Source organism: Dermacentor andersoni, chromosome 5 (assembly GCF_023375885.2).
Source record: "Dermacentor andersoni chromosome 5, qqDerAnde1_hic_scaffold, whole genome shotgun sequence".
Lineage (NCBI taxonomy): Eukaryota > Metazoa > Arthropoda > Arachnida > Ixodida > Ixodidae > Dermacentor > Dermacentor andersoni.
Window position 1 is genome coordinate 121,458,024 of NC_092818.1, and position 15,361 is coordinate 121,473,384.

Below are 15,361 nucleotides of genomic sequence, written 5' to 3' on the forward strand. Positions count from 1 at the left end.
CGCTGAGCCTCCGGCGCAGGAATGAACGGCAACGTCGTTTGTTTTTGACCCCCGAAAGGCGAGAATGAAAGAGAAACTGCGCGGCGCAAGATCAAGCGCGACAGCGGCGGCAACAACAACACGAAATTCTCCGCGTGAGCCCGAAAGATGAGGAGACAGGGCCTTTGCAGCGACCAACAATGATGAATGGCTTGCGGGTGGGGGTGGAGGGTGTACTGACACCGGGATGAAGAAGGAGAAAGCCCGGAGTCGGGTAGCGAGCCTGCGTACGTGTGTGTGTGTGTGTGTGTGCTTGTGTAAGTCCCGAAGGAAACGTTGCTGCTTCCGGGCCGCAAAAGAAGAGGCACATACACGCGCCGCCAGCACAACAGCGAAGGCGCCCAGTCAGTCACACGGACCGCGCCGCGCGCTCCCGCTGTTCCTTTGAGGCCGGGAGGACGCGTGCAGGGTGCTGGAGGATGATGAGGAGCCAGGCGGGCTCCGTGGCCGCGCTGCCGTTGTCAGAGACAGGTGGTGAGCGAGGAAGGACGGAATTTTATGCCCGGAGAGGATCCATTACCATCATTTAAACAGCGCTGGGCAGCGACGGGGAACGGGCCCCGCGTGCGTCTGCGCGTATGTGTGTGCGTGCCTGCCTGCCTGCGGCTGCGTGTCCGCGCGACGTTCGCTGGCTTCTTGGAGCACGTCACTACCCTCTCCATTCTCGCCTTCTCTGTGCATATTTGCTGCGTCACTCAGCAGGCGAGCAGTCCGAGCGTAGAAGAAGATGGGGATGCAGAGAGGGGAGAGGAGGAAACAGTGGAAGGGCAGAAGCGTCAGCGGGAGGAACAGAAGTGGGCTTTTCCGCGCCTCTGGGCCTCTGCATTAATGACTTGCTTAGCCGATCGAGACCCTTCGATTATGTTTCTTTTTCTCTTTTTCACAACGGCATTTCTTTTATTTTATCGATGGCTTCCTTTTTTCCTTTCTAGTCATTTCATTATTCCCCTCTGTGCCTTTCTCTCCCTTCTTGCTTTCATACCTCGAACCTTCCACTTCTGCTCGAAGTTTACTACTACCGGTTCCCTTCTTCCGTCCTATATTCTTTCTTCTGGTGAGTTTTTCTTCCGGCTCGCCTTTGTTGTCGGTTATTTTGTATTTTTCATCCTGGAACAACTCCTTCTCGATCGATACATGCGTCCGCGAAACAGTTTTAATGACGATAATTTATCGCACGACAGAAAACCTGTATTCATTGGGGGAAAGGGCGCGCGAGGGACAAAAGAATGAAGGGCAAGGGAGCGACGTCGGTGCGGCGCAGAACGGGAGGCGCTGGTGCGGGAAATTCAATAGCTTGATGAACGTCGCCAGTGCTGGCCCGGCTGGGCTAGTGGGCTTTGTTAAGGCGGCTTCGGGAGGTGACATATTCGCTCTCGCGCAGCTCGGCGAGTTGGTTTTCCGCCTGAGCGTTTCCCCAGCGCCAAGCTCTGTTTGCTTTCTTGCCAGTACGCGCACTGTGCGACGAGGGAACGCGTGTTTGCTTTTCCCCCGGGGGGGAAGAAGGGGCGCCACATGAGAAAACGGGAAAGAGATAAAGTTCACGAAAGTCTAATTAAGACCACGCCGACCGAGTTGCGTACTCTTGAGCACCTTAAAACAAGAAAAAGAAAGAAAAGAAAAGATGAGGACAGCGCTTTCATTCTTCGATTTTATGTTTCATCGTTGTCTCGACTATGGATGTTTGTCTGGTAACTTCTGCGGTCGTTTTTCGTGCACGTAGCCTCGTTATAACGCCTTCTAGCTTTGCGCTTTCCTTTTCGCGGGGGGAAATTAATTGCACTTGCAACCGCATCGCAGCTCATGTGGTTGCACGAGCACCTATATAACTTCCGCGTCCGCTCAAGACTCATTAGGAGCGCTGGTAGTGATTTTCGATGTCCGAAAGTTAATGGGGCGGAAATGCGCGCTTTCTTTGGGGAGCTTCAAGAGAGGCCCTTCTTCGAGCCGCTCACGTTTATCTCTCCGATTTCACGTTAATTTCTTGAAAGCGCGTGCATGAGACAGCGCGCGGTATCGCTGATGATAAAATGGGCTGCGCAAGGGTCGATTTCGCGCATGTCATCATCGTGGCAGAAGAGAATTGACACTTAGGAGGAGTTCGTCCGGGCGCATTTTGTCGGATGCGCCCATACAAACATCTCTGAAGGGAGTGGAAAGACAGATTTATGCGCGTCCAAGTCTGTTCGCGATTCATCTCCGAAGTGTTTTTTTTTTCGTTCTGAGTACGTTATATATTAAAAGAAAAACGTAACTTTTTTGCAAGCTAAACGTCAATGTATACGCGAAATTAATTGAATGTCGAGTGCAAGGTGCGAGAGCTAAACCGTCGTGGAGAATTTTCTGAAAACAACATTTTAACTTAAGCCCAGCGGGTTCATTTATTACCGTATTTTTTTTGCCGCGAGCATGCTGCAGATATAGCTTTACTATAATTATTTTTTTATATTTTGACGTAGCCCTCGATGTCGTAGTGCTCATCTGACGAAAACTATCATTTAAAAAAAAATGGAAGTTGAGAAAGCTTGAGTAGACCAAGCAGTACGTAACGATAGATTCACGTTCATCTCAAGCGAATGCTACTAGCTTCTTGCGTCGCAGAAAACTCACTCGTTTCTCCAAGCGGAAGGCCCCGCGTGCGCTCTAGGTAAGGCGATGACTGCATCAGTCGTCGACGGTTACGTTAAACATGGTGCTGTGAGGTTTAACTTGAAACTCACTGCCATTGGTCGCTCCTGAAAAGCTGGCAATGGTGGCGACAGGCCGAAGGACACTGCTTTCGGGTGCAAATAAATGTGCTCCTTCAACATCCTCGGATCTCATGCCCACCCTCGCGCACATCGGCTTTTATCTTTTTAAAGTTAAAACACAGGAGGAGACAGGCGTAAGAAAAATTGCTCTAACTTGACTTCAGGTGTCCGAGGCACTATCTACTGAACTATCTCAATCGTTTAATTATCATTTTCCCACCAATTGTTACGAAAAGCAAAAATGATTAAGAAACCATCGACAGTGATTGTCAATGTAAGCAGATAGCCCGAGGGAGCGACGAGCAAGTTATGGTCCGCCCTTCCCCCTTCCTCCCTCCTTCCCGTCTTTCTTGCCGCCCATCCCCGCAACACTGTAGCCCGAGAGCACGTGCCCTTTCACTCCGCGCCTTTCCGGACTTCCGTCGTAGCAGACGTGGAGCGCGAACGCGTCCGCTTTTTGCTCTCCGTGGTGTGTCGGCGTCGACGGAGTCAGAGAGGGCCGGCTACCGCCGAGCGGCCAATAAGTCACGCGACTAACGAGCGAGCGCCAGCCTTCCCTCCTCCTCACTTCTGTTCTTACACGCCACTCGCTTGCCCGAGAACACGCGCCCTTTCCCTCGGCGCGTTTCCTCGCCTTCCCTCCCCCAAGTCCGACGACCGTCGTACCTCCGAGTTACCGCGAAAACGGCGGGAAGAGCCTAAGAAAGCTATTCGCTTCAATACTACTTCGTGCATGACTGTTTTATCATCTCTAATGAAAAAAAAAAAAAAACGCACACGAAGTATATTCATCGCACCACGAAATGACGCAGCAATCTATGATATAAAATGCACCCGACGAACCGCTACGCATTATCCTTAAGGCAAGCAAAAAGGGGTTTCTGTCGAAACGAACATTCCGCTTCGTCCACGTACATAGAGATGTTTCCATCAAATAATTCATTCAATCATTCATTTATTTTATTTTTATTTTATTCATGTTTTATTTTATTACCCTAAAGACGCCTCACAAAAAAATATATGTCACGATTATGTATTCGAGGCACTTGACCAAATAAACGGCCCTTGGGGCTAGTACGAGACATAAGAATGGACTAGTATTGTGTCGGTGTATATGTTTTTCCCGAACATAAGCCGGCTGCAGCCCAGCGGACGGTCGCGCGACGAGCGCCGACGCTAACCGCGTCGCGCACTGCTTTTTCCTGTGCCACTCGCAGATGCCCTGGTGCGCGTCGTCGGCGCCATCGAGATCACCAAGCTGACCGTTCCGCGAGTGGTCGAGAGCGGCCGGCAAGGCCCGTTCGAGCTCGACTGCCAGTACCGCTGCAACGAGTCCGACTCGAAGCTGGTGGTCAAGTGGTTCTTCAACGGCGAGACGCAGCCCTTCTACCAGTGGATCGCCGAGCTAGAGGACCCCGTGGTGACGGACCGCTACGCTGACGTCATCGACATGGACAGATCGCACGCGCCGGGTGGCGCCGAGGCCTGCAACGTGCACACGTGGCACCTGCGCCTGGTCAGGCCCACCATCGACATGAGCGGCAAGTACCGCTGCGAGGTGCTCACGCTCGCCAACCAGGACAGCGCCGAGGCGTCCATGATGGTGTTCGGTGAGTTTCCCCTTCGGTGAAAGTGAGCGTTCGTTCGAAATCGACTGGCGTTCGGTTCACAGATTAAAAAAAAAAAATGGATTGTAACAGCCCCGAGAGCACAATAGAGACGCGCTCACTGATTTAAACATAGGAAGAAGAAGAAGCAACAAGTACTGCTTAAAGCAAAGTGTGTCCCGTGAAATCCATCCCCGTCCGGCTAAACCCCAGCCTGCTGTACCACGACCAAAGCCAGCGGCATAAAACGAAGTATATCCCTCAAATTGTACTCCGGCGTTTGTGCATGTATGTACATAGCGTTGTGTGCGCAAATTATATGACGATGGAACACACTGTGGAAGCATTAGCTCTTGCCATTGTTATCGTCATTATCACGTTTTTCGTTTAGTTAGTTATCACACTGCGTTAGCACTTTATTTTGTTGTTGCAGAAGAGAAAAATGGAGTGACCGAAGTGCGTTTTGCATGAATATTTTGACAGCAGCCAATTTATACCAAAACAGCACAGGATACGAACGAACTCGCCGTGTGATGATAGAAACCGAAATCTGGCTACAAGTCATGAAAACGCATTAATAAAAAAAACACGCAAGGAACTATAAGAATAGCCACACACGAAAGAAATACCATGTTGGCACAACGTTTAGTAAAGTGACCGGCGCCTTTCGGTTGGCGTAACTTTCGAAAGAACGGAGCTGTGCAGAGCAGCAAGATTTCTACAAAGCGGGTTTTAGAGAAATGGTGGCAAATCTCTGTCAAAAGGGGATTTGCGACAGATTTTATTGCAACATCAGTTTCTTTTCGCCGACGGCCCCTTCTCGTCATCATTGAAGGAGCTTCGCATCGTAATTGTAGCAAGCGCGACGTTTGCAGTACTCTGCGATTCACGTGTAATCGCGAGGCGTATTCCTACATCTATTATTCGATGGATGTGCTTTTAAACATAATCACTTCGTTGGTTCAAGGATCTGTCAATAATACTTTACACTCAACTGCACAGTTTCATGCAGTACTCGTGATAGTAGAGGGAAAGTGTAAGCCAGACGAGTAGCAGGTAACAAAAAGCACTTTATTCCGAAACGCAGCCGGGTATATAAGAAGCGCTGCGATAAGTAGGGGGCGTGTTGCACATGCGCACTGGTTGACTTCCAGGCATGATATTGCGATCCAGTACAGAAAGCTGGAATTATAGTTTCTTCGTTCGCCACTAGTACACCGCTTCATCCAGCCTATGAATAATCAGTTTTGTATAAACTCATACGTTTTTGCTTTTGTGGAAAGTAAAATAAATAAATAAATAAATAAATAAATAAATAAATAAATAAATAAATAATGAATCAATTGCCCAATTCGTATATCAGGCATGAATACATATGTATATCAGTGATCACGATATGTCTGTCACACATAAATGCCTTATCTTGCACTGAGCGCTCATTACCGGCTATGGCAATGCACGAGAAAAACACAAAAGTTAGATTTTATGCAGCACAGAATAAAAACACACCACTGCAGTACTAGGGGAACTAGTTAACGATAAATCTGATTGCCTAGAGTCTTACGAGATAATGTCGTTAGAGTGGCGTAACGCTCCTGACTGGGCAGCAGATCGTCTAAATTGGCTTCTTGGATATACGAGCAAAACGAGCAAAACAAAGGCCATGCAGCACTTTGAGTTCGCCGTTGCGATCTTGTGGCCGAATTACAAGGCTTTTCGTTGGTAAGTGTTCCTTTCCATTGGCTGGTCGCCTTCGCTAACGATATGTCCACCCTCACGATTGGCTGAATGGCTGAAGTTTGCTCTTACGAGCAATTCTAGCGTAAGAGCCTTTAGTGAATACGGACTTTGGTGTCTATCTATAGTTTGGGTTATCGAGAAGGATCGAATTAATAACATAGTCCAGCAAGCACATGCCCGGCGGATGTATACGCCGGCTCATTGTTTCTTTGTGAAAAATAAAAAAAAAATATTCGCTCGTTCACTATCGTTTTAAAAGCAGAATGTACAGGCGTAAGTCGATTCCATGCTTTTGGCCAAGTTATTTCGTTTTGTTACGTTCCTTCCTTTTTCTCTTATATTCATGGGGGGGGGGGGGGGGGCGAGAGGAGGGGGGTCTCGTGCTCAGATAAGCGCCGCAAACTTCGTCGAAGAGTGTGTGTTCTCCATTTGATAACTATTATTTTCATTTATGTAATCAGGGTGTTTGGTAAACTTAAAGAGACACTAAAGCGAAACAATAAATCAGTTTAGACGAATAAAGCATGGTTTGAAAGCCCTGCAGGTAGTCATTTCAAAATAATAGTTTGATTAATAGATAAGAAAATGAAGGTAGAAGTATCACTGTTTGAATTTCGCGCCGAAACCCCGACGCCGGTGCGTCTCTGCGACGTCAGGGATTCCAAAGTATGTTTTCGCACTTGGATCGCGTTGGCTGAGTAAAGGTTGCCGAAACTTACTATGATTAATATCTGGTTTCTTTAGAACACAATGTAGTCAATCTGTATCGCTATATAAGTAAGTTGGCTGTAGAAGATGCCATCAAAATCACAGCGGCCAGGAGCGGGAACTTCAAGGAGGCGTGGCCACCCGCCTTTCGTTCTTGCGCTTTTTTGGTTTACCAAGCGTCTTATTGTGGTAAGAGTGGTGTTTTTAGTCTCGTAGAAACGTAATTTACTGATGCAGAAGAAATCATTTTTTTCTTTAGGGTCCCTTTAATATCGTTCTGCGTGGTCATAGTTGCAGACGTTGAAGTAGGCAAAGTATGAGCACTCGTTCCCTTTCCACACTGTTACTTGCAACGTATTATTTTTTTTTATTTTTTGTCAGTACTAGGATTGAAATAGAGACATCCCGGTTAGCGCAGTGTACTCTGGCTCAGACAGGCGGAGCTCTGATTACAGAAGCGCGAAAGTGTAATCAGGAGAAACGTCCCTTTGAGATATGCTGCATACGGAGGTTGGAGCGCGCTCCAGAATGACAGAGAAACAGTGAGCATGGAGATGACAAGAAACAAATGCGGTAACTGAGGAGACGGCCCCATTTATTACGCATGCTGCACGAAGAGATAATGCCCAGATAATGGGCGCTGTCCGGCATATGGCGGCACATCACTGCCCGGCGTCTCTGTGTCCTACGCGTGGCGTCCTACGTACGGCACGTACACATGTCTTGGCAGAGCGAGCACGGCCCAACACTTGACACTTAAATGCTCGATAACGTTCCTTCTTGATCGTCGCGCCTGTTACAAAGTATCCGCTCGTTCGTGAAAGATATGCGGGAAGTAAACAGAAGGCCTCAGTAGACGCGAAAGTATGAGCAAGCTGTGCTGCGATTGCGACATGAATATAGTGTCGGTATTGCAGCATGCATCAAACCGTTATAGTAATACAGAAAGTTATTGTACTGCATTTAGGAAAATAAGTCATAAATTACGCGATAATTTTACGTATGCTGCGTAAGTATCTGATGATATGACAAACAAAAGAACTATGATGAACACACACGCGCTTGTTTGCATAGTTCCACGGCCGAGTAGCAACTTAGGAGCCACGTTTTACAGATACTCGATTTCACAAGTATAGTTATAACATACACACCCCAATTTTTAAGCACATGCATACGGAGGATGGAATTACAAAAGTCCAGATTGATCTGAATATGTACCTATTTTCCCGAACTCTTTCTTTCTCTTTCTTTCTTTCTTTCTTTCTTTCTTTCTTTCTTTCTTTCTTTCTTTCTTAGGTGATGCATGGTATACTCACGATGTATAGCAATGGGTCGTCACAGAGGTCACCATCTCCTTTAACTTGACAGTTGCATCACGCGAATTGCGACATCCTTAAGTGCACTAACTTCATTCACGCAGCGGCTTCTAGAACACGTACGACACGTTCATTGCACCGCACGAAGACATTCATCCCTCCTATACCTACTCTTGTTACTTATCTAACTTCGAGAGAAATTGCGCCACGGATAGGAACCCATCTGTGTGAAACTATAGCTATACAGCCTGACATTTATTCCTCTGACGCCACTCACGTTCTTCTAGGGCTACGACATTGAGAAATGGCGACAAACCGTCAATTTTTCGTTCTGCCTTTCTTTGTGAATTGATTCGGTTATGGTTCTCTGGCAGTTTTGACAATCTCTATTCTCCTTATGGTCGTCCCTCTGAGCCGCCGCCTCGTCTTATGCAGACACTGACGCGGGAGCCAAAATGAACCGCATACTTTTGACATTAGGCGCTCTTCGCATTTCGTAATTTTTTTCAGACAGTACTCACCACAAATTAGTCAATAGACTGCTCCGTCTCTGCACATTCTGTACTCTGGAACATTGAGATAGGCAGCTGTCACCAAGCTCTCTTTTTTTCCCTCTTTCGTTTTTCTTTTATAACCTGCGACTACATTGGAGTGCTAGCGTGAATCTCTTTGTTCACTCTTCGCCTCGGCCTTACTCTTATCTACTATTCCACGCCACAGCCAGACGTGTTTGTCAGCGCTTTCTGTGTACTTTATTTTTGTTTCCCATCCTATTTCTCACTCTGTGCTCTTGATTTACAGCGAGACAATTTTTCAGAAACAGAACCACACACCACCTTCGTATTTTCGGCCACACGTCTTGCAACTTAGTCCAGAAGAAAACTGCTTCCATTTCTGTTTCGCACGCCTGAAACTCCCAAGTTATTGTGATATTACGTTGGTGTTGTGATTTTAATGCGTGTTGCTACCTTACATATTTATTTCTAGTGCAAGCGCAAACTCTCTCCGTAGTGATGCCAGTTGTGCACTGATGTACTTAACAAAGCGATGGTTCTCAGAATTACAACTAACTAGCACAAACTGCAATGTTCGATTCATCGGGCAGAGATAATGGTTATGACATAAGCATGTGCAGTGTTGCGCATGGAGGACCCAGACACAATAAAGAACGATGGGACACACGAGGCCCACATATTACGCCTTGTTTGTCTCATCGTACTTTCTTGTGTCCGTGTGCTTTATGCGCAACATTGTACATACTTATGGCATGCCAACAGGCCTAAGTAGTTACCTTAGAGATTATGACATCTTATGAAAGTTCAACGCTACCGGTGGCGTCCGTGCGACTAATGTTGGGCCGATTGCTGTAAGTGTGAAAGTGCAATTCATGCAGTACTTGCTTATCCACCTAACTTAAAGAACGCGAATTACAACACATAAAGTGCACCCCCGCATATATGAGAGGGAATGCCAAATTCTTTTTCGCAAGTTATTCCTCGAGATGTCAGTGTTCCAACTTGACATGTGAACATTCACCAAGTAGCTTTCTCACTGAACACTTAATTCGCGGAGCTTATTTATATTCAGTATAGACGCAAAACCACCATGGCTAGTTGAGCGCAAATACGAGCGTTTGCCTGTTATACCGCTCTCGACGCAGCGTTCTTGTTCTGTGCGATTTGTTCCACTTTTTTTGTGTATGTGTCCTGGCACTTCCCTGACGAAGCCTAATGAAATCAGCACATCACGTCATGGGCAGTTTGTTAGCAGCGCTAGTTTATATGAATACAATTACCAATGACATTATACACACAGGACACACCATACTCGCACAACTTATACATTAGGACACATACTTAAGTATGTCGTTGATATCAATGTCTCGCATGAAAGTTAAAAGCGTCTTCGCAGCTCGAGGCGCACGGCTGCCACTGATCTACTCAAGACAAAAACCCTGACACATGTTGAGTGCCGAGATTAACGTGGGCGTTCGTAATGAGAAAATGCTCCAATAGCATATTGATTTAGATAGGTCCTCCGATATAATACATGTCGGGCACAGTGGCGATCCCATGAAGTTCGTTTTAAATAAAAGGTCATTAAATAAGAGGTCAATAAAAGGAATGTAGTACGTAGCTTTATCATTCGGTCTACTTCGCCCGCATGCTTTTATTTTTACGGCGCATACGGCCTGAAAGAAGGAGAAAGTGTGAAGATCTGTGAGTACAGTTGCAATAGACCACGAGAAGGCGCGCCAATTAGAATGTATAGATCCTCAAATACAGCGGCTAATTGTCACGACAATGAAATGCGATAATATCTGACATTCTTATATTTCAGTTCTCTTCGCTTCGTTCTCTAGCGCCAAGTTTGAGCTGTCGCTGGTCTACTCGTGTATATACAGCATGCATTCCCTTCCGTTTGCTCTCGTGCCTGCTTATTCAACCAGACAGTAAATTTGCAGCTTAGCCGCTGCGTCATAAATGTCTCCGACTTCTCTCCCTGCCTATAATCAATCGTCTTGGTCAAGACCGCGTCCGCGAAGTTCATGCCCAAGAGCCGACGTCTTTGTTGCGACAGTCCCTCTGGGCCAGCAGATGGTACTCGGCGCCTCTTTCGCCCGTTCCTCCTTCCTTCGCCGACACTGTCAATTAGCGCCACCAAAGTGTCACAAATCAGCTGCCTTCTTTTCCTTTCCGGCCCGCGGCGGTCGGGAAGAGTCGGCAAGTGCATTTGACGACAGACCGCGCACGTCACGGCGCATTCCCCAGGCGGGCGCGCGAGCGACGCCGAACGCTGCTCATAAATCGGCCCCTCGATCCGGTATACTCGGAGTGCCGACTTGAAGTCGTTAGCGTCGCCGCGCGCTGCAGGCTGAGAAGCCGCGCGTGCGCATGTGTGGAGCGCGGGAGAAAAGGTCGTTACTGGTGGCCTCCTTGTACTCTGTATCTCTCCTCGATGCCCACTGGGTATAAAGGCGCCGGTTGACGCTGCCTCCTTCCCACTGCGGGCTCGCCTCCGAGCTCTTTCCGTGTTATCAAGTGCGGACGTGTCCGCCTGCCAAATGAAGCCAGCGCGCCGGACACAAAAGACGACGACGTCGTCGAAGCTGCGATCCCTCGCTTGGCGATGCGTTTTTTTCTTTGTTCTTTTCTATTTACTCGCTCTACCCTAGACGTTACTGATGTTTGATTCTCCCACGCATGTTCCATTTACTTCTCGTTTCCATTATTTCTTTTTCTTTCCCTGAGCACGCCGCTGTTGTTGTCGTAGCTGCTGCTCCCAGGCCTCGATTCGATTAAGACCTTTATGACCCTCTACCCGTGTTATCGGTTCGTTGTGCCTTGTTCGAAGAGCGCTTGCGGGAATACACGCACTTCATCTCGGCGCCTCTCCATCTTTTTTTTTTCTTATACTTATTATATTGTTTTGGGGTGGTAGGGCGGCGGGGGTGGGGGGGCTTTTTTACTTGTTCCCGTTGCTCCCTTCCGAACGCCAGGTTTTACTTAATTTCCTGGTTTCCTTCCACTCTTCGCCTTTACGCCCTCTTTTCTCCCCGCTACTCTCTCATCTATCTCTCCAGTTTCCCAACGTCCTTTCCCTTTGAAGCTTCTTCGCTTTTTCGCGGAAAGGCGATATTGACTCAACTTCCTTCACTCTTTCGGTGGACGGTTACTCTATCTCGCGCATTTTTTTTTCATCTCTCTCTCTCTCTCTCTCTCTCTCTCTCCGTTCTGCCTCAGCCTTCTTCACCTCATATACTTGCATAGCGTAGGGCGAGTGCATGTTAAACAGTGCCTCAGGGCTCGCATTTATTATATCCCGGGCCACTTCTCGCTCCAACCCAACCCCCTCGCCCAACCCACCCATTTTCCCGAGTTCTCCCCGTGGCAGTCCTGCATTGTAGAACGCTCAGACAAGCGAGAGGTGAGCGAGGAGAATGGGAGGAGGGAGAGAGGGACCAGTACGCCGCTGCTGCAGCAGAGACAAAAATATGCGCGCACGTAGCCCGAGAAAGCGGCCCCATGTTCATTAGTGGCGCTGATCAATCGACACTAAATGAATGTGACGCTGTCCTCGTCGACTTGGGTCGCTCGCTTCGTTTCGACATTCTGCCTTTCCCTTCGCATGCTACTTTTAGTTTCATGCGTTTCCGCGCCTTTTGTTATTAATAGCTTCTTCTTTTCCCGGGCCCGTAATGTCGTGATCCTGGTCGTTCACCATTTTCCCGCGCTTCAGCCTTGTGCGTTCCCTGCAACCACATCTTCCGCGTTCATTTTTTTAACGCGAAAGCATTACGTGGCCCATTGCGCGAAAATCCGAAATCCGTCGACGTGACCGAAAGATGGCACCAAAAATGTCCAACGCCGCAAATAGTAAAAACACGTCACAAAATGCTCGCACTTACGTCACATTTCCCAGAGAGGTTCCTGAGAACAAGATTAATTGTAGCCCCTGAAAAAAAAAAAAAAAAAAAAAAAAAAAACGGTCGGTTTCGGTCTGTGTGGGAATCGCACAAGACGTGGTACAAGACGAGCACGCATCCTCGCGATTCCATGGCGGCTCCACGTTTACCGTTGATTAAATGTGCGCCTAGTGTGTGCATCATTGCAAACGTGACGTCACACGCGTGCAAGCGAGAGCATTGATATGCTTGGCTCATTTTGATTTGGCCTTACCGAGGCGCAGTTAGAACGTAGGCACGCGCTTGCACGGGCAAGGAATGCGCGAAAAAAAAAGAAAAACACTTCACGAAAGGGACTATAATGATTTCGCATTCCCACACGTAAGCAATCTTAAGTGTCTCTGCCGAATTTTTACTACTTCTTTTGAAAATTAAATTATGGGGTTTTACGGGCCAAAACCACTTTCTGATCATGAGGCACGCCGTAGCGGGGGACTCCGGAAATTTCGACCACCTGGGGTTCGTTAACGTGCACTTAAATCTAAGTACACGGGTGTTTTCTCATTTCGCCCCCATCGAAATGCGGCCGCCGTGGCCAGGATTCGATCCCGCGACCTCGTGCTCAGCAGCCCAACACGATAGCCACTGAGCAACCACGGCGGGTGACTTCTTTTCGTTTAATGCAAATAACACTTCACCATTTCACTGCTAGCAACGGCTAGCCCTAAGCTGTTTCAAAACTTGTACCGTCTCTCCTTTCAGCACGAGTTTTTTTTTACGTAATTTATATTCGTCACATCCTAGAAATATGAGAAACGGGGCTCGAGTTAGAAATAAGAATGACAGAATATGTGAACGTGCACACCAACGCATGAAAGTGTCCGTGCATTCCAATGTAGTCGCACAGTCCACTTATCTTCTAAAACTGTGGCCACGCTGCACTGTTGATTGTTCTAGACTACACATGGAAGCCATAGCCTCATTGCCGTCTTTTCTGTGAACGTATGTGTCTGTCAGATCATAGCCTTAGGCGACGAGTGAGGTAACATTCTAGCTTTGTGGAAAGCGCGAAGGCTTCACGCAGCAGTACATTGCCGGGCGAAGTCAATGCCGCAAGATGTTCCAATGAGAAGCACATTTACATTTGTAACCACGAACCCAACCACGGGTGGGCAAAATAAGTTCCATCGAACAAAAGCATCCAGGTGTCAGACACAGTCACTTCGAAGATTCAGATAGTGCAAGCGAGAGTTAAATGAAATACGTTGTATTACCTCTTAAAGTAAGGTAACGAGGTCAGCGAGATGGAGGAGGGAGCTGTAAAAAAAAAAAAAGAAGTCGCAGTTTCTCCCGAAAGGCGAAGCATCGATAGCGATAGCAGAGTATTGGGCAATTACACGAAGCAGTTAACGTTCGTCGTTATATAGGCCATGTAAATTGCCGTGAACATTCGCTTAGTAAATAAACAAGCATGGTGTCATTATAGATGTAACCGGTTGAAAAAGACGTTGAAAATTTCGGGAAGAAACAGGTTTCTTTTTTCTTTTTTTCAGTCTGGATAAAATTGAAAAGAAGAATAGCGAAATAAATAGTTTATCCGCAGAATTATTCTGTTGCGATTCTGTTTCGACGTATCTAACAGTTTGGTCAAACGAAGGGGTTTCGGATTCTGCAAAGCACCTGGATCCATCTACGTAGATTCAAGGACTTTGCTTCAACCAACCCTTGAGCCCCCAAGCCCGTCGTGTACTGCAGATTCCCCCTTCTTCTGCGGCATGTGAAAGAAATTGGTCCGAGTTTGGAAATGTGCACACCTAGCTATGCAACAGGCTCGCAGGCGGTCGCATGCAATAACCTGTATGCGTGCATTCGAACCTCAGTGTCCGGAAGGATTCGTCCGCTGCACAGCGAAGCGTTCACGCGTCAAGCGGGAATGAATCGGACACAGATTGATACAAATGTCGTTCTTGAAGCTTTGATGCGAAATCAATGCCTTGACGTGAAATCGCGCCTCGATTTGGACCCGGAAGCTCTGCTGGGACTTTTGTGATGCAATAATGTGACAGTTCTTTCAGTGTTAGAGAAATAAATGTGTAGGGTCTTTCATACCTCCGTGCTCGATCGTCCTTTTTCAATTTTTCGTATGTTTCTGAAAAACAAGGAGGTGAAAGGAACCAGTTTTTTTCACGCCCCTCAAGATTTCATAAAATTTACATCTCTAAGTGTAACGCGCGTACAGTAAAGTATGAAAATATCGCACTCGACCATCCCGCGCAGCACAATTGCTAGTAGGTACAGCGGGGCGGGACGTTTCTCGCGGTGCTCGACGTTTCTGCGCAGGCGCGAGTATGAGTGGGTGCGAGAGAGAAAATCTGGGGGCCTTTGCTCCTTGAATATGCGACTCTGCCTAGACACCACGGAGGAGGTTTCTTAGCGCGTGTTGCATGTGCTTGTCCCCTAGACATGCCGGCATTGCGAAGTGCGGTCGAGTTTGTTTACGCTCCGGCGCTGGCTGCCTGCGCGTTGATGCAGTGGGCACGCACGCCCCACTTGGTGATCGCTGTGTATGAAGGGGCAAGGTTCTGACTGGTGTTGTATAAGTGGCGGGTCACTTTTTTCGTCGCGAAGATACATTGCATTTTTAACAAGCACTGCTCCAGGAGGGCACATGTAACCGGCAAACGGAGGCCTCAGGAGAGCACTTGAGGTTATAATAAAGCAGGCGGCGCAGGATCTCCAGGGCGCCCAAGGGGTAGCGGGGGGATCAAAGCTAGAAGCAGGGCGGCCCGTGGGTTGCGA

At 47.8% G+C, this 15,361-nt stretch overlaps 1 protein-coding gene across 2 annotated transcripts in view; it reads left to right on the forward strand.

The window, feature by feature from the left end:
- LOC126531080 (uncharacterized) overlaps positions 1-15,361 on the forward strand; it is a 332,314-nt gene that overhangs the window by 179,257 nt on the left and 137,696 nt on the right. For both annotated transcript variants that reach the window (XM_050178468.3, XM_050178467.3), the window contains exon 2: positions 4,004-4,396. In XM_050178468.3, the coding sequence (XP_050034425.1) occupies positions 4,004-4,396 (393 nt within the window). The remainder of the gene's footprint in view (positions 1-4,003; positions 4,397-15,361) is intronic.